Below are 20,265 nucleotides of genomic sequence, written 5' to 3' on the forward strand. Positions count from 1 at the left end.
CTTTAAAATTGGGGCAAAGATAGCAAAGGATTAGAGAATATTACAAGATGGCTCCGCAATACTCGAAAAAAAACATGTAACAAGACAATGTTTTTGAATAAAGCAAGATTGTCATGATTGTCACATTCCTCTATGGAACGACATTACCTTTGTTCCACTAACTGTTTTGGAAGCCATTGGTGGAATATGGTTATTTGGTGATCTTTTCTGCAGTCTTAGAGAGACACACTCAGGCTGTCGGATTGTGCCCACTGGGCCCGATGTAGCATGAGCCTTGTTTTTTTTTCAAAACCTTCACAACTCACAAGCTATTTTTCATTTGACAGATCTTGAATATAGCAAACTCAATTTCCACTCCTACTGAATGTCAAGCGTAGGAACTTCTGATTTGATGCTCCCTTGGCACTTTTCTGGTGAAATGTTCTCGGTATGTCCCACCTGCAAGAGACCCTGAGAATGACCCAGGACAACAAGCTGGATGAAATGTCTGTGACAGGGAGGTCTGGTCACATAGTATAGTAAAAGATCCAGCATAAGCCATTTGGTACTGATCGGTGGTGTTACAATAATACAATTATGTTCTTACTTGCAAGGTTGAGCATATAGATTTGGTTTTGGCAACGTTTTGGACTGATGTTCCTGGGATTTTTTTTCCTCTCCGATTCTCCTGTTTTTTGAGGGAAAATATATTTAATGTTTATCAACATTATACATAGAAAATTTCGTTGAGGAAGAAAAATAAATGTACCTCAAAGGTTTTTATGTAGTAAAAAGCCATTCCCTCATTGTGAATTATACAATTTTATCTGAACCACATATAAAAATAGAATCATATATAAGGTGTTCTGCACATTATCATGAATGATATTTTTTGCCTGCAAAAAACTAAATTTAATTTGAGGCAAACACAGTTAAATTTATTTTGAAGTTACAGTGGCTTTTCTTTAACTCTGGTTACAACACAAGAGAAAACCGCACACTGAATTGAAGTATTCTTTCAAATAGTCTAACGCCACACAGTGTAAATTCGACCAGTAGATCTCGCTTTTTTGAATGAATGAATGAATAACATATTTATTTCAAACATTAGAAAATAAAAAGAGGACAACAACAATGACTCAACAACAAATACAATGTTAACATAACATGTTTGAAAAGGGGGAGTAAGAAGTAGACGTTTATTTTCCCTACCCCTTCATCTTCCTTATTAATTACATTTCACAAATAGCTCCTCTTTTGTGTCTAAATATAACAAAATCTCACATATATACATATTACATAGGTTGGTAGATGGCGCTTTGTTATGTAGTGCAAAAGAATACAAGTGCTACAGGAGCACAAGGACGAAGACATCTACAAAGTGACATACCCGGCGCATTTATCTTATTATAATTATTTTTTTGCCAGCCTTTTATGTTTTTTTTATATATATGTGTGTATATATATATATATATATATATATATATATATATATATATATATATATATATATATATATATATATATATATATATATATATATAAATATATAATTTCATGTGCTTTTGGATATTAGTAAAAAATATTTTTAATGACTTTTTTACCAAAAGGGTGCTCTAAAGAATACAACAACCCTTCAAAAAACAGAATACACCATTCAGTGTTGTGTTTGTGTGCGTATAAAAATCCACCAACTGTTCAAGTGGTGATACCACTCAAGGATCGTGTTCAGTGTGCATCTCCGCTAATGAATGAATTTAGGATGCAGGCCAAATCCTAAAAATGAAGATTGAGTACGTACACAACGACATGGTAAGTAAACCAAATACACATCAAGCTCCCTGCTGTAGGTAACAGAAATGCCAGTGGATGATGGCAACAAACAACCAGGACAAAGTCAATAAAACGTGTCCGTCTCTTGAGTGCTCCTCCGTCCTCAAGATTATGTTATCACCATGGCAACAGGTCCAAGCCTTCAATCAACCCTTTCTCACAAATTCCTTTCCAGACCTTGAAAAGCAGCCGATGACGCCAAGGGTGTTTTTTGACTGCAGACAACGACATCAGGAGACGAGTGCGTGCATATGAAGTAAACATCAGGTTTGACCTCCACGTGCCCACACCTACTGCTCAGAGTCAATCTGGGAGCCATCTTTGTTTTGTCACGAGGGAGCGGGTGGAAAAGTTGATGAACGCAAAACAGAGACAGGGAAGGCAGACGTGCGCAACAGACGGACGCTAAAAAAACAAAAGTGTTCTGGAATCCTCAAGATGCCGCCGCAAGCTTTCATCTCACCAACATTCATACTTCACATAGAAAAACTGACAAGCGACTTGCATCTTGCGTTGTGTACACGCAAACACTGTCATTCTTTTTAATTTCAAAAGGCCAAATAAAAGAGTGATATGCCCTTTATTTGATTCTGATGAAAACAACTGTTTTTGGTAGAAAGAAGATTCACAAAATAATTTTCAGATAGAAAAATTATATATTTACATAAAAGGCATTTAAGGAAGTTATTTAGTGTATTATTTTAACATTGGTTTGGCGAATACCAGATTGGTATAAGTGGTAATTGTTTTTTTTCATAGTGGTAAAAAGAAAGTCAATTTGTTAGGAAAACAAAATTGCTGTTGAATAAAGCAAGGTTGACATTATCTTCATATTTGTCTTCCTACGGAAATTACTTTTTAAAAAAATATATTTTTATTCTATATTTTGGAGACCAGTGGGCAGAATATTGCTGTTTGGGATGTGATGGGCAGCCCTAATAAGACACACTAAGGCCTCTGCGTGGTGCCCTTTTGGCAGGCTGAATGTGGACTGAGCTTATATTTTTTCAACCCCTTCAAAACTCACAAGCTATTTTTCATTTGACAGATATCTAACAAGGCAAACTCCATTCCCATTCCTACGCAATACCTAGCCAAGGAATGATATTTGTAGATACTTGCAAACCCAAAATAGATGTGTGCTCTGTTTTCAAGCCATCAGCTGCCATAAAACTCCTGTTTTTGAGGGAAGCGCAGCCTTACTTGCAGTGCTTGTGAGGTCCGCTCAGGGTCTCGATGACGAAGCATTCGCCGCCGTTCAGGCAGTAGGCCAGGTCTTTTTCGTGGCACGGCTTGAAATGCTCCGAGCGCAAAGGCGGCACCGTAGGAGATGCTGAATACAAAAGAAGAAACCAATATGTCAGCAAATTTTGTCAGACGACATTCCGGTATGGATCATTTTATAATTAAAGACTCAAAATTAGGAGAGAAGACATCAATGATTGTTCAAGGAAAACAGGCGAGGACAGTACAAAACCTTCGGGATGTCATAGTTCAACCTGTTCTGAAGGTCCTCCCCAGAGTCCTTTCATTTCAATAAATCTAAGTTACAAAGAACAGAGGAGCCCCAAGTGGTGTGGAAATCAAAGAACAGCAGCCTGTTTGGCCAATAGTCACAATGATGTAAAAGATGCATTGGCTCTCAATAATATTCAAAATAACGGACAACCCTTTGATCCTAGCAATCTACTTTGCATATGTCCAATAGTTAAAACAGAAGCACATTCTTTTTGTATGCAAGCAGAATAAAAACAAATAAACACACTTTAAATGATTCACTAGTGACCTTTCAAAATAAAAGAAAATAGAAGAAAGCATTGGACACAAAAACACAAAACAAAAAAAATGCCATTTCGCACAAATATCAGATGACAAAAAAGTTGATTTTCAGGTCAATCTGATTTTCTGGGAATGACCAATCAGACTCCACCGGTTTTCTGAGACTCAACCTGGATTGGTTGTTTGTTGTTTGCATCCGTGATGTCATTTTCAGTAAAAATGTGGTCGCACTCTTATGTGATCTAGCACTGTTTGCTTGGTTCATCTTCCACAATATACATGGTATTTATAAGGCCATGTTGTTATTATTTTCACAAGCATTTGCTAACATCCTTTAGAAGTTGTCAGCCATCCTGAGACTATTGCGCACATGGAAAATGCCAAGCGGCAGTTGTGTCATTAGGCAGGAGCAGCATTGCCTCCATTGGAACGCTTTTAATTAGAGCATAAGACAGGAAAATCCCTCCAGCTGCAGCAGCTACAGTAACTCTAATCCCTGAAAGCTCGGCGGGAGACCGACACCCGACTGACGTCCGTCATTGTGTACTACGTTTACGTGTGCCGCATAGATGCCGGGTCAGGTGAACAAAAGACACAGCTAAATCCACATTTTGTCACGGACATTCATAGGGCTCTTGCATAGGGACCCGTACAAATTGTTACTGTCTGGTGGAAGGTCTGGTGGACCCCAGATATGACCCATTTTGAACAGTGGCTTTACAAGTATCTCTGAAGGGCCCAGGCAAGAAGGGAAACTATTGAGTTCATACAATTCAGACAATTCTTTTGTCAAAGGGAAGCTGTATAGTATCTGACTACTAAATGTCGCTGTATTGTGTATTGCAACACAAAACGAGTGCTACAAAGCACAGGAGAGATTACCAACTATGAAGACTCAAAGTGACCGAACTGCATCACTTATATTCCCATTCTTTTGCCCACCCTCAACAAGGTTTTAGGTTTTGGTGGAAATTCATGTTTACATCCATTAGCTGAGCCTCATGTTATGTGAATGAATATAGATTTATTTATTGACCTATGAGCATTTAAAGAAAGTACTCATTTAGATGATCATAAGGTGCCCACTGCCCACTTTAGAAAACATTGCCGATTTGCGATTTCCTAGCAGAACCATTGAAATATGATTTTTTTTCAAGTGCAGGAGGTAACGGGTTAAACTCCTTCTGGGTAGGAATCGAACATGTCTTCATTGAAGAGTTAGAATTAAGACTTAATAAGAGAACATTGTGCTGGTTGAAAAACAAGGACTTCTTCTTCCAAGGGCATAGGGAGAAAAAAGGTGGGTGTCAGAACCAGAAGAGATGGTAGACCCAAACGAGTAACGTTTCATAACAAACTTTATTGCGGAAGCTGAGATGTCAGGTACGCGAATGCAAGTGCCAGCAATCCGGCGATCGCTGGGCAGGCGGAACAGGGAGCTCACGGGATCGGAGCGTGGTCGGAAGGTGGAAACGAGTTTAGTAGCCGGGACGTGAGGTCAGAGCGTGGTCGGTGGGCAGAAAACGGGTCGAGTAGCCGGGGCGGGAGATCAGAGCGTGGTCGAAGGTAGGAAAAAGTCAGGGAGCCGGAGACGATCAGGAAGCCAAGGGCAGACGAGCTAGATACAGATAAGGACGGGACATACGGGAGCCAAAGTCAAATAGTTCTTGGCTTGCATGTGCGGAGGTTTGCTGACGGACTGACCAGGAGTGAAACGAGCAGCAGCTGGAACCAAACGAGCGGGCACAGGTAAGGGCAAATCCTGACAGAAGGGCGCAGGGCACAGGAAGTGCGAGGCCCAGGGTGGGGCTCCTCACAAAATAGTGATAATAATATTACAGTGTATATGTGAATGTATACATCTATTAAAATCTACATCATCATTCACAATATAAGACAACTTGCACTCTGGGCACCACCTTTATTACCTGTTTCGCCATGGTAGGTGTTTACAGGACAAACAGGCTTATAAACTGCTCTCCTCAGGTTCTTCACTACACTAAACGAGTGCACAAAACTTCGAAAACATGCACAAAACTGAAAATATACACCTTGGGACTTTTTTTTTTTTGCTACTAAATATTGGACTTCTTTTCATTGCACTGTTGTTATGACGCTATCTTCTTTTTCATTCATGAGCGTTGCACTATTATTGTAATTCAGGCCAGGCCTGTCTCTCACCACAATGTTGTAAATATGTTTCCTACCTGTTTCTCATCTTTAAAGTTTTTATTGCATGTTTACCCTGAAGTGCCAGGTCTAATCACGTTGCATACAATGTTTACCAGCGTTGATAATTCAATTAAATGCATTTTTAATGTATTTTTGCTTATTACATAATACACAATGTCTCCTGAAAAAAGAAGACACCCATGTAAATGTTCCAATTTTCAGTAAGTTCTAGGGGAAATCACTGCCAGAAAAATGACAGTTAAGCTTTATTGTTTAACTGATTGTCATTGATGCTGCCATTCATTAGAGTTAAATGTAAGAAATACTAAGGACCAAAACACTATCGACTTGATAATGTTCAACCAAATGGACCTAGTTTTCAGATAATCAACATCTTTAGGGGGGCACCATAGAGAGTATCCTGACCAGCTGTATCTCTGTGTGGTGTGGAGGCTGCAGCGCTACCGACTGGGGTAGTGTGAGGAGGGTAACGAGGACAGCAGAGAAAATAATCGGGACTACACTTCCCTCCATTCAGGACATTGGCCAGAAGCGCTGCCTATCCCATGCTAAGAACATTACCAGGGACCCGTCTCACCCCCATCATGGACTGTTCACTCTGCTAGCCTCTGGGAAGAGGTTCTGCAGTGTGCGGTGCAGGACCACCAGGCTCCGCAATAGTCTAGTCCCCCTGGCCATTAGACTGTTAAATGGTCAATCTAACATATAGTTAACTTAATTCTAAACGGCTGCTAATCTGACTTTTTGCACTACTGGCAGTTTTTTATAGCTTGCCACTCATTGCACATTGCTCTCTGCACTATGGTAATTACAGCGTTATTGTTACAGTGTTAATGTTACTGTGTACCTGACTTGTTAACCTGACTGCCCATTTTGCACATCTGGTTAGCTACTCTTCTTGCACTATCGGCACTATGGTAAAATACTATACGTAGCCAAAATACAATACAACTTTATTTATATCTGTACATTCAAGGAAACTGTGGGGGTCAGATGCATCGACATTTCGTTCTGTATACACGTGTACTAGAATGACAATAAAGTAGATCTGAATCTGAATCTGAATCTGAATCTGAATCTTTACACAGTAACAGAGACATCCATAAACAATTCTTGTTTATAATTATTACACTATACTCATCATTTTTTTCTTTTTCCTCTTCTTCTTTTTTACTTGCACTGTGTTATTTTTTTCCTTGGACAATAATAGTTTTCACCTTTGCAAGCAATGAGTGGGAATGGGGTAATTTTGACCCTTCTGGCTGCTATAGGGGCTTAAGACATTCAGTTTTGTGAATGTGAAAGGATGAGATAAGCGCTTTGCCGGAAACATTTTGGCCCTCTCTGGGGGCCTATTGCCTTGGGGGACAAATGATTGTCTGGTGTGACTAATGAAACAAAGCCTAGGTCCCTGATTCTCACTAAGGTCAATGACACAGCTAAAAACCCTGTCAAGATCTGCAAATGTCCCTAATGTGAAACTGGCATCCAACATCGATGATAATGACTTTCCAATAAAATGAAGTACCAGAAGAGGACAAAACAAAATGAGACAATGGTCCAGTCCATGGTCCATATTAACGTTCACCTGAAATCATTTACAGAAGGATGTAGTACCCGCAAAATTGTGCTACAACACCTTTTTTTTCTATCAACAATGTAACACTGTTCAGATACCCAAAATAAGACAATTTTCAAGTAGTTTTATGGAAAGCTTAGGCTGAGCGAACTCTCGCCTGATAGGCCGGAACGCTAAGTAGGAAAAAAAACAGTTATTATGTCCATCCTGTATCTTTTACAGTGAGAAATGGAACATATTTTACAGACTAAAAGGCTCACCTAAAAAAAGCCCAATTGACCAGAAATTTGAAAGTGCGTCTTATTACCCGGTGCGCCTTATATATATTGCAAAATACTGATGCAATTTGAAATGCATACAGTATTTATTCGTCTGGCTCACTACACATGATTTTACGTATACTCCGGTTTTGATCCATCGTATTGAAAATAATGTATGTAACAGGAATCAAACCCAGGTCGCGGCAGCGAGAGAACTAAAATTTAACCACTACACCACCAACAATACAGATGACATATAAAAAGGCATTACAATTTACTGCGTTATCGCACAATTTTTTATGGCACCAGAGACAAATGTTAGCGAAAGAAGAAATTAACACAAATTCTGATTAATCATCAGATACACCAAAGAATTGTTTCTCATGTCGCAACTTTTTACGTTTATCTTTTAGGATTACTTTCTGTTTTCTTTATCCCGTAACATTCGTCTCTGGCACCGTGAGTAAAATTAATGTGATCAAGAGATATAATTGAACCCCTTTTTGTACCACTGGTGGTCTAGTGGTTAAGTTTCAGCTCTCTCACTGCTGGGAACCACGTTAAATTCTTGCCATATACATTATTTTGCTAATCTGGCCATTTTTCGACAAATACCATTAGTGTATGAAATGTGTGCTACGGTTGTACACAAATAAATACGGTATCTCTCACTGTAAGTTTAATTCCATGCGCCTTATACTCCGGCGCGCCTTGTATATGAAAAATATACGGGAAAAGGCTATTTTTTGGGGGATGTGGCTTATAATTCGGTGCGCCACCAAGTGCAAAAATACGGTAATCTATCACTTATGTGTTTTGCTCTTCGTAAATCAAATGCATCTCAAAATGCCCCAAGGAAGCTTGAGAATTATATTTTAAATCACCAAAACATTCCTGTTAGACACCTAAGAAATGTTGGTGTAAAAAATAGAACCCTTTTGTTTTAAGGGCCATCCCCTTCACCTAGACCTATTTTCCAGGCCATGGCAGGCCAGGATCCTTTGGATCAAAGATTCAGACTCCTCCGCCCCCGCATCAGAAGGTCCTCAGGCGGCCGGCAGCACGTCAGTCACAGAGCAGGAAAACGTCCAATTTAGTGGCAAGACGGACAAGGAAAGAGGCAAAGACAGATCGATCGAGAATCCGAGCTGGCTCAACATCTTCCCTGAGGAAACTGTGTACGTCTAGAGAGAAAATATGCTTCAGTTGAGTTTCACACTCTCCTTTCCAATCCACTTTTTGCTTCTAAGTAATTTCCAAAGTGGCAGTTGCATCTATTGAAGATGCCACACCTGCTGCACTTTATTATATATCGTCAAATAACTTGCATTGGTCTCTATTTTAACAATCAAGTTGACTAAAAAGTTATTGAAAAATAACAAAGAATAGTTTTTAAATTAAAATATCAAAACAATGAACTGATAAAACAGACATTCACACTAAAAAAATCTGACCCTCATGATACAGGAAATAGTTTTAAGCTAACGACGATCACAAAAATGGCAAGATAAAAACACGGGTCCTGTCATTTTTAAGGCTTCTATCAGGATCTTGCACACCACCTTCCCCAAGAGGGCACCAACTGCATGTGGAATCGAATACACTTGCGCCCGTTTTCTCCACATCCGGTTGGGATACCATGACCCTTTATAGCACGAATCAAACATATGCCCCGCTGACCAAATGTGGACTGCCACACAATTTTACGTGGCTTGTGAGAAAATGTTATGAAAATCACAAGTGAAAATTTAGTTGTGCCGTGTCCTCCGGGCACTCCGGTTTCCTCCCACATTCCAAAAAAAACCCCATGCATTTTAGGTGAATTGGCCGGTCCAAATTGTCCCTTGGTGTGAATGAGCGAGTGAGTTGTCTGTCCCCGTGTGCCCTGCGATTGGCTGGCAACCAGTTCAGGGTGTCCCCTGCTCACTGCCCGATGATTGCTGGGATGGGCTCCAGCACCCCCGCGACCCTACTGAGGATAAGCGGTGCAGCTGATGAGATGAGATGAGGTGTCAAACAATGACTTGCAGTTTCAAATATGTCCACCGGATGTCACCAAAGCCGGGTGTCACTTGCAAAGCACCCACAGTGACTGTTTTTTCTGACTACAATTAATCAACACTAGAACATTAAGGAAACCAATCCGATGATATTTTATAAAATAAAGGTCCCGGACACGCTGTTTGGGGCAATACGAAAAACACAAAATTTAAAAAAAAGTGGTCCTAGGTGATTTTGCAGAAGTTTAAAGAAGTTTTAGCTCCTTTTTCTAAAATAAATGAAATATAACAGAAAGTTTCCAAATTCAGGTAATCAGTTTCATAAAAAAATATCTATGAAAAGCGTCAAGACTTTTGAACCGCGAAATCAATCATTTAAATTAGTGTTTGTATGCTATTTCATCACTTTCAAGTCCGCATGAGTTTCCCCGAGTTAATTCATATGAAAAATATTACAAGAGATTAAATCTTAGTGGAGGAAAAACATATATTTAGGAAAAAAACCCTCAATAGTCTTTTTATATCAAAATCTTACGTCCTCGAATTAGAATTTAATTGCGAGCCACTGAAAAGATCCCCAGCCCTCCAGCTAAAGAAAGCTTTTTATGCCATCAATTAACTACTCAGGACCCCATGAGAATAGTTTTCCTATTATGTGGCTCCTGAACTAAAATGAGTTTTACACCTCTGCTTGGCCAGCATCCTCTGTATGGTCATTACCATTGTAAAACTGTTTTCCAGTTTTATCCTGGTTACCATTTTCACCCTGTTTGCCACTGTTACGTCAGGTTTTGTTTTGTTACTTTGCTCCTGGGTTTTGTTAAATACACACTTTTCTGAGTACACCTGCCTCTTTTCTCGCTTCCCTGCATTTGGTCACTGTTAAAAACAGTAACTAGTTAGTTAATAGTTACTAAACTTAGTCCCCCCCACTCCCAATTAACTGACACCCAAAAGTACCGCGTTACTCAAAAAGTAACTCTAGTTACAAATTACCTTATTCAACAGCTTAGAAGCCTACTTGAACTTGCTTTATTAATAGCCACATAATAATGGAAATGGAAGAAAACGTGTACACCAACTTGTGTATGCGGTGAGGCCTTTATATTGAGAGCTAGCACACTACCACTTATCAGAGACACTCCATATCAATTTTGCCTCTGAGCTTTAAACTACTCCTCCTCTGTTTCTGGGTAGTGTCTAAGACATTTCTTTTTTTTCTCTAGTCATGGTGGATGCAAAATGATTTTACACAAAAAAAAAGCACACTTTCTATAAAGTCTGGGGTTAGGTTTGAGCTGTTGATTTCACGTTGGTTTGTTGTCTATGTAAAAGTTAGCTCACCTTCCCATGCGCTGCCTACCATTCGCTCCAGGTGACACACAACCAAATATGTGCATATAGCCTGACCCCAGGACTTTAGCATTTTATTTTATAGTTGTAAATTTGGCTTGGATGCAAGTTTTATATATGGTAGGGAGAATATCTCAATGAGGAGAAATCCAGCATCCTCCACAATAATTATTCAGTTGGACTTTGTAAGTAAATATAAACAGGCTCACCCCTTAGTTAATGTTGCTGGCGGATTGAGGGTTTCATGCGACAATATGAGTGATGCAGGATTCCGGAAACATTGTCAAGACCTGCATTTACTGAGTAATCCTCTGGAAGGAACGACAAAAGGGTTCCCAAATTTGACTCATAACACTTTACAGTACTCATAACCAACAAAAGTAATGACTTTCCAGGAACGCGTTCCTTTTCAATGTGGTAATCCCTACACTGCATTTAGGTCCACCCCGAAATCATAACATTCCATTATTTTCGATGATTTGGTAAGTTCTCAACACCGATGTTTCTGCTGAACTGCCGATACTCTTGTATCTACTACTAAATTAACGCACAGGCAGAAATAATCAGATGCAAGTGTTGGATACATTGATAAGAGGTTGGCATATTCTAGTGCACCAGGGCTGCGGCGGCAGTGTGTATGAGTGTGTGTGTACAATGACACTTGTGTATTTGAGTGTGATGGTCTCCCAGGGGCAGCACACTCTGATAATCCACAGCAGCCTCTGCAATGCAGATGCTCGGCAGTGACACCTCCACACACATGCATGCATACACACACAAACGCAAGATGTCACACATGCTCATCGTGACCCACAAAGCGTTTGTAATCGTCCTCTGACTTGGCCAAATAAACTGCACCAAATTTAAATGACTGGATGCTGTCGTTTATATATATATATATGAGCATATATATAGAGTCAAGTGCACTTTACACGTTGAAATATTTTGTAAATTTCTACTTTTGAAGGTGCGCCTTATTTCGGGATAATACGGTACATAAATAATGAAAGCATGAAACTTGGTAGCATTATTGATCAAAGGCAGACCCATAAAATGTCGCAAACACTCATCCGTCTTTTTTATATGCGCTTATTTTGCTGCTCTGCAGGTCACAACAGCTTTAGCGACATAGTTGAGTAGGGAAAGACATAATGTAGAAGAAGAGAGAGGCGTTTTTTTTTCAAGAGCTCAAGGGGGAACAATTTAGGTCGTCTTTTGTTTTCCAGCTTGTAACAAATAAACACAAAACAGAAGATCAGACAAAGGCTCATTTTCTGTTTTCAACTCACATTTTCACATTTGTAGATGGGAATTGAGAGACCGTTTGTTTTTTTTGTGAGAGAGAGCATCGCTGCCCCCTTTTGGATGGAGAAAGAAGGAAGTTTAATATCCGTGACTCAACCAAAGAGGAATTTCTGTCTTCACCCCCACAAAATGTTGTGTTTCACGCAACTTTGAAGATAACAACGTGATGTCGGGCTAATTGCTCTGCAGGGACGCTGAAAATAGACAGAAAAAGCAAAATATGAAAGTATATATAAGCTTAGTAGATGTTTTGATCCTTTAAGCCTGGGGCCCCGAACTCAATATATTTGGGGGGCTGTTGGAGCTAGGGTCTGGATGAGATTGGGTCTATTTGAGTTTTCCACAAGAAAACCGCCAATCAAAAATTCTACTGTTCTTATATAATTTTTTGTTTGAACTGTTGCTACATGAACTAAGATCTGTAAATAAAAAAGAAAACATCAGGAATGAATATGGAAATCAATCAATGAGCAAAAAATTCATCGGTATTTTTTGAAGTCTGCACTTACATTAAATAGACAATGTGTAGTAATTGATCTTTATATTTTGGTGTATTGTGTAGTGCAACTGAAAACGAGTGCTAAAAGGCAAAAGAAATAATAAAAAGCGAGAGAGAGTGAAGCCTGGCCTGAACCCAAACATAATGATTCACATTTTATGCCTGACTAACTCGAATGTCCTTCCGGGTTTGGGCCGGGCTCGGGGTTAAGATCTTATCTCTACTTCCAACCACTCAATATGTTTAGGAGGACCTTAGCTACGTATACATATAAGCTTTTTTTGTTTGTTTGTTTTTTGATACCCTCTATAGAGTGTTTTCTGATGCCTTTTTTAAGGTAACTCATTTAAGCAATCAAAAAGACATCCATCCATCCATTATCTGCACCACTTATCCTCAGTAGGGTCCAGGGTGCTGAACCCCATCCGAGCTATCTCCAGGCAGTGGGCAGAAGACACCCTGAACTGGTTGCCAGCCAGTCGCAGGGCACACAGAGACAGACAACTCACTCGCTCATTCACACCTATAGGGACAATTTGGACCGGCTAATTCACCTTACATGCATGTTTTTGGAATGTGGGAGGAAAACCAGAGTGCCTGGAGAAAACCCACGCGAGCACAGGGAGAACATTCGATCTCATGACCTCACAACTGTGCCACACACGCTCTAACCACTGCGCCATCGGGCTGCCCATCAAAAAGACAAAATATGTAAAAATACTTCCGGTGGGCTCTGACTTTGAGACCCCTGATTTAAGCTATTTTCACAGACGGACAATGATGGCGACACTATTTTGAACTGGCAATTTTTGTTCCTTGCCCTCCGATTTGCACTCGTGAGCTACAAAGCCCGTGAAAGATGGACCGGCCTATAGTGTCTGTTGTTATGATGGTTTTGAAGCATTCAAGAGGATCCACAGACAAAGCTCAGAAGAGACCAATTGCCAGAAGATCGTCTGAGGTCACCTGAAGAAAACAACAAAAAACATCAGCCAAAACAGCGAGATCAATTCCAAGGACCTTCTTTTTATGGGAATCAGTCAATCAGTACAATCCACAGCACACAAACACGTCTAGTACCCATGGCAACCAGTAAATGACTGCAGTGCTCAAAGGAAGATGCACTCAAAACGTTTTCCCCTCCAAGCAGGAGATGACGCAGGCGGCCTGACCATCTCCATCCTTGAAAAATTTGAGTTTGACTCATTTCATTCTCTGAACTCTTCGTCCTCCGCCGAAGCAGAAAAATAATCTTCCGGTTCACTCGAAGCAGAATGACCCAAACAAAATTGACGACATTTTTCTGACTTGTAACTGAGCAAATCAGTCCCTCAATCATAAAAAAGCCGTGCTATTCATCATTCCTTAGAAGTCTGAAAGGAATGATTTGAATTATTTTTATTGGTGAAAATAGATTTGCCCTACTTGTAAATTGATTGCACAGCAGGAAACCTTTCTCTGCTCGACTTTTTGTGCTGTTGTGACTTACTGAAGTAGCAAATTTGTAAAAAATAGAAGCATTCATAATTTTCCAGAAATCAAAATAGTGTCTACAAGTTTACAGCAGGGGTATCAAACACATTTTAACTCGGGAGCCACACGATGGAACAAACATTCTCTCGTACTAGTAGATTGAGGACAAAGAAAGAAAGACAGAAAGAAATAAGAGGAAGAGAGGTAGAGAAAAAGAGAAAGTGTGGGGCAAGGGAGAGAGAATTGGAGAAAGATAGATAGAAAGAGAGAGAGAAAGAAAGAGAGAGAGAATAAATAGAGAGAGGGAATATGTGATACAAAAGAGATAAAAAGAGAAAATTGTGAGAGAGGGGGAAAGAAAGGGAGGGAAAGAAAGAAACCCAAAGAGAAATAGAAAAGAAAGAAAGAGAGAAGGAGAGAAAAGAGCAGAGAAAGACAGAAGGGTAGAAAGAGAGAAAGGAAAAGCAACAGAGAGAGAGAAAGAGAAAAAAGAGATAGAAAAAGAAAAAAAAGAAGAGAGAGCAAAATAAGGTAAAAAGACACAGAGAGAGACAAAGAAAGAGAAAAGAGAGACAGAGAGAGTGAAAGAGATTCCTTTGCGGAGTTGGTCTGGCCCGCGGGCCGCCTGTTTGGCTCAACAAATTTGTATTCGTAGCGCATGCAAAACAATGGTTGAGTTAAAAAGGAACCTGACAGAGAGACGACTTGTAAACACAATGCAAATGATACAAAAACAAAGGAAAATGTTTAGTATTGTTCAGGATTCGTCATACAGGACCTCCAACAAAACAACATTGGCCCACACTTCGACGTTTCAACATGTCTATGCCACACAATTCCTTCATTTTTTTTGAAATAGGAACACGAAAAAGGTAAGAAAATGAACAAAAAAAAAGAAATATACAAAAAAGGGAACAAGAAAGAAAGAAAGAAAGCTACAGTTGCTTTGTGAGTAGCACGTAGCTTTGACGACATCAAGTGGACATATTTATTAATGCAGCTGATTTTTCTCAACGTTATCGCGTGCCAGATCCATCCCACGGGCTGCATGTTTAAAAGAAGACGACTGAATAAACACAGACTCACCTTCAAACACATACAAAAGAATGGAGCACGCCTAAGTCCACTTGGCAACTGTTATCTGCAGCTACTAATAAAAACAAGACAAATCACACCGCTTTTTAACAAGCTGCAAGCTTCTGAGAGGCTCATTATATGCGATGTTATCAATAAGTGTCTCTCAGCGATATTAGCTCACACACGAGAGAATAGCAGATAAGATTTAATTGAATATTTTCTTGTGCATTTAGCTGCATGCACACTGCAAAGATGCATCCAGTCCATCAAGTCACTATACTTCTCCCATGTTTTATATGACCACTAGATGCCGCCGTATTGTCGTGCGGCTGAAAACGGGTATTAAAAAGCACAAGAAAGATTTCAAACTACTGAGACTCACTGTGACCAAAAAGCTAGATTTTTCATAATTATTTTTGCCCGGCCCATAGCGACTGTTCCGCTTCCTCATCGAGTCATTTCTGCGTCATTTTCTCGTGTGGACCACGGGTATAAAAGCTCCCGAGCCGGTGTTGTGCCCAAATCCGACTCCTACGCAACACAACCCACCCACCGACCCCCTCGCGTGAACGCGCATTCTGCTGCGATCGCTTTTGTTGTAAGCGTGCATTGACGTTGGTGACTTTTTCATCCGCGTTAACAAACGCATTTTGTAGAATACGATCGCACTTTATTGTTTAAATAAACGCGTTATATAGACTAGGATCTCCCAATTGTTATAATTAGCTCGCTTTATAGTTTTAATAAGCGTTTTTTATAGAATACGATCGCTTTCGTTGGAAGCGCAGCAGAATGCGCGTTCACGCGAGGGGGGGAGGATTTACCGTTCGATTACGTTCACAACAAAAACAAAGACGGAATGGTTTAAGTTGTATTACATTTCCAACAAATGCAAGACGAAGTGGTTTTGGTTATATGTTCGCCATTACATTCCCTAAAAGTGAGATAAAACGAGGTAAAAGTGGTTGTAGTAGCGAGGGGATGCAAATCTCGGCAGGGATGCATTTCTCGGATAACACCGGGCTGTAGAAATCATAACCGCTCAAGACACAGTCCCGTGAAGATCAAGATTTCAAGCTATGGCATCATTTTTATTTTATTATCTTGAAAAGAAATGTCAAGAAATAAAAATGGATTAAGACGAGGTCACTACGCTGACGGGGATCCATGTTCACCCCCTTGACGTCTCGAGCACAACTGACGTGTGCTCGGCAAATCGCGCTGTATATACGCGGAGAAAGGCGTTTGACTGTCACACGCATAACACGCTAATTTCACGTAATAACACCGCGATACAGGCGCAGAACATGCTATTACCATGCTCCACCCACGATTACCCGCTGAAATTTTCCGTCCTACCCATGTGTAACCACGCCCTGGCCGCGGCCAGAGCACGTCGTTCCGCGTCATTTCCGCGTCATTTCCGCGTCATTACCTCGTGTTGACCACGTGTGCGGCACGCGGTTTAACACGTGCTCAAACTTTTGAGCAGCTCAAAAGTTTTTCGCGCGGCCAACCACGTGTGAATTTCCGACCGCGAGTAAAGAAATTTCTGACCGTGGTTCAGCCTTGATATGCTCGTGAAAGGCTGTGTACCCGCGCTCTGAAGAATTGAGCAGCGCAAAACTTTTTCGCGCTGCCACGCGTGTTAACCACTGCTGTATCTCGTCTGCATTGCGATTTCAAAGCGTCCAATAGCGTCCGCCTCACAGGCAGAAATTTCTGGCCGTGATTCAGCCGCAAATGTCTGTGTGACCGGCCCCTTAGAGATGTTTTTGTTTTTTCCGGGGTAGTGGTAGCAGCAGGTTGGCAGTGTATCTTTTGTTGTTTGAACTAGCTCCCTCACCTTATTTTCCCTTTGTGTTCCTGTCCGAAGCCTTTGCTCTGAAAATGCAGGTCTAATAGTGATCCCACGAGTCAGGAACACGTCTGCAGGCTTGAGAGGGGTGATTACAACTTGTGAGGCCCGTTCTTAAATTTTTTTTTTCTCCTCATGCTGAGGTTTTGGGTTTTTCCTTGCCCGCATGTTGGTTTAAGATCAGGGGATTGTGTACCGGTAATTGTAACCTGTGCAGTCCTTTGAGACATTTTGTGATTAAGGGCTATAATAAATGTGACTTGACTTGACTTGAGAGCGTTCTCAATTCGGGTCCGGGTGCTGTTTAATGCTCTGCCCTCTGAGATTCGATCTGCAACATCAGTGGAACCCTTTAAATCTAGACTCAAAACACACTATTTTATAGCTAATGAATGACCGATATTTCTTGTTGACACTATCTATGTTATTGTTTGTTAATGCTACATCCAGTGCAGCCTGGTCAACCAGGAAGGAGGATTACCTTCTCAAGGTTTCTTCATTTTCCACATGTTGAGGTTTTTAAGTTTTTCCTTGCCCTCATGTAGGTTTTAGATCAGGGGATGGTGTCACAATAGTCTGTAATTTGCAATAATCTGTGATGTGTTCAGCCCTTTAACAGTCCTTGTGATTGAGGGCTTTACAAATAAACTTGACTTGTCTTGAATTCAATATAAATGCCATGAATTGTATTCTTTCATGGTTAAAAAACACCCCAATTGTAATATATGTAACATTTAATAATATTAGGTTATTTTTTCTTTGACAATCGACCAGGTAACGGGCACAATGACAACCATTGTAACATATGAAAACCACAACAAAATTAACATGACCATGACTAAAACTAGTGTGATAATAAGATCAAATCTACTGCCTTTTTGCAAGTCATCTGTACCACTGGTGGTCCAGTACTCTGACAACTAAGCCAAACCTGGACCTGCATACCAAAGAGATACTATTGACTCTTCTGTGAAGAAAACAGTGTTATTTATGCATTTATTTTGTAAATAATGTTATTCTTTATTCTTTTACTATTCCTTTGTGAACAATCCAGAGACGGTTGTTTGGTTATTACTTATATCATTAATAAAGTTATTATTGATGTTGTGAATTTTCTCCTGTGAATAATCCCAAAGGGTTATCTATGGTGGCTTTCTGGAAAACAATATTTTTTACATTTAGGCACTCCTGAGATTATCACACTTCTTCTGTTACAAACTGACCCCGGGCCTCAATGAGAGAAGGGAAACGTTAGGTGGTCCTCACAGTTAAAAAGTTGGGGGACCCCTGATTTAAAGTGACACTGTGTAATATTTGACCACTAAATGTCACTGTTTTGTGTAGTGCAACTGAAAATTAGTGCTATAAAGCATAAGGAAACATACAAAACACAGAGACTCAGTGACTGAACCTCACTATTTTTCAAAATGTCGCCTTGTACAACTTGAAGTATCCACTCAAGTGGTGAATGAAATCACACTTTTCAAACACTCATTCTGAAGTTGCGTGGCAAATGTTTTCAACTTTCAAACCGCATTGCAACTTTAACAAGGTTTTTGTGTTTTGGGGACACACATTTGTTTACTCTCCGGAGAGAGATGGATGACGGTCATTTTCAGGATGATTGCACTAACCTGTTCAGAGGTAAAATATTAAAATGTTATCGTCGTAAAAATGGAAGTAGAAATTTTAACCCTAGAAATGCTTGTGAATTGTACTTAAAACTCTACTCAGACTTATGACAATAATCACACTCACTAGACAGTTGAACTGGTTGCCTTGTTGCAGTATATCATTTTCGGTGTTTTGCACCGTACTTTAAAAAAGTCATTAGTTATAGATTCTCACTAATTCTTCCAAGAAGTAACTGAGTTAGCAACTGAATTACTCTATAATAAAAGTAACTTGTTACAAGGGAAAGTAACTATTTTCGTTTATTCGAAAAGAAAATTAAGTCAAAGGATTTAAAATTTTCTGAGCAAATACTAAACACCACGGTGACGTCTTTGAGCGGAGTTTAGTTTAAGAGATGGACATTCTCACTATATTTAGAGAACCGATTTTTTGGGATTCAGCACACTTAAAAAAGGGTCCCAAACGTCCCGTTAGGTTTGTTATTGTTGCTTTAATCTCTACCTTACCAATTATTATGTAACATTATGCACAGAATGGCTTAAAGGGGGACAATAAAGAAAATAAGAGAAACATGGAAGAAAAAGAACCAAAAGAATACAAAGAGGGAAAACAGAAATAAAACAAGAAAAAAATAAATAAACGTACATTTGATACAAACACAATAACACTGAAAAAAAGGAAATATAATAAAAATATTCATAAATCTACAAAACAAAATAATTTCAAGTTTCTTCATGCTCAAAACATTTAAAGTCAACAACACAGAATCCCTAAAAAGTTAATATTGATCAGTCACAAGAAAAAAAAGCGTCTCGGAAGATCCCTTTGTTCACATTCATAGAGATGTTTTGATCCCGAGTCACGATTTGGGGTGCTCAAATTTTTTACGAACCAGCCTTCATTCGCCCTTCTTTCGCCACTTTGGTAAATACTATATTCGTAATCGCTATCCAACTGTAGGGTAGGGGCCATTTTGAAAGGTTACATGATTCAAAAAGACAACTCAGAGTACAGCGGAAAACCGCGCCGTTGAAAACAGCGTCAGGTGTTCGGGGACACCCTCCCATAGGCGTTCTGCAGCCAAAGTAAGACACCGCTTTTGACTGTCAGTAACGGTAACCACGTTGTATTGGTGGAAAAATAATAACTTGGGTTAATCTTTTACTGAAAAAATAATGCTGTTATATAACGGTGTTGTTTATAAAGGCAATCTTTATAAAAGCTTTATTTATAACAACATTATTCCCAACACTGATCATTATTACTTACCATTTTCTCCACCTAGTGAATAATGGTGACCAATGGTGACAGGATTGCACTTTAACGTTGACTTATATACTTATATACTCTATATAACATGCTAAAGTGGGCATTTGCACGTCACACTGGGTATTTGTATATTGTATTCTTTTGGCTTTATTATTGTACTGTTCTCAGCTCAG

The 20,265-nt window shown here is 39.7% G+C and overlaps 1 protein-coding gene across 2 annotated transcripts in view; it reads right to left on the reverse strand.

Annotated features, from left to right (window-relative positions):
- The window catches only part of nrg3a (neuregulin 3a), a 296,751-nt gene that overhangs the window by 88,247 nt on the left and 188,239 nt on the right, over window positions 1–20,265 (reverse strand). For both annotated transcript variants that reach the window (XM_088351606.1, XM_088351605.1), the window contains exon 2: window positions 3,016–3,145. In XM_088351606.1, coding sequence (XP_088207732.1) covers window positions 3,016–3,145 — 130 coding nt within the window. The remainder of the gene's footprint in view (window positions 1–3,015; window positions 3,146–20,265) is intronic.

This window comes from Urocampus carinirostris, chromosome 13 (assembly GCF_059441175.1).
Source record: "Urocampus carinirostris isolate Australia breed hairy pipefish chromosome 13, RoL_Ucar_1.0, whole genome shotgun sequence".
NCBI classification, from domain to species: Eukaryota; Metazoa; Chordata; class Actinopteri; order Syngnathiformes; family Syngnathidae; genus Urocampus; species Urocampus carinirostris.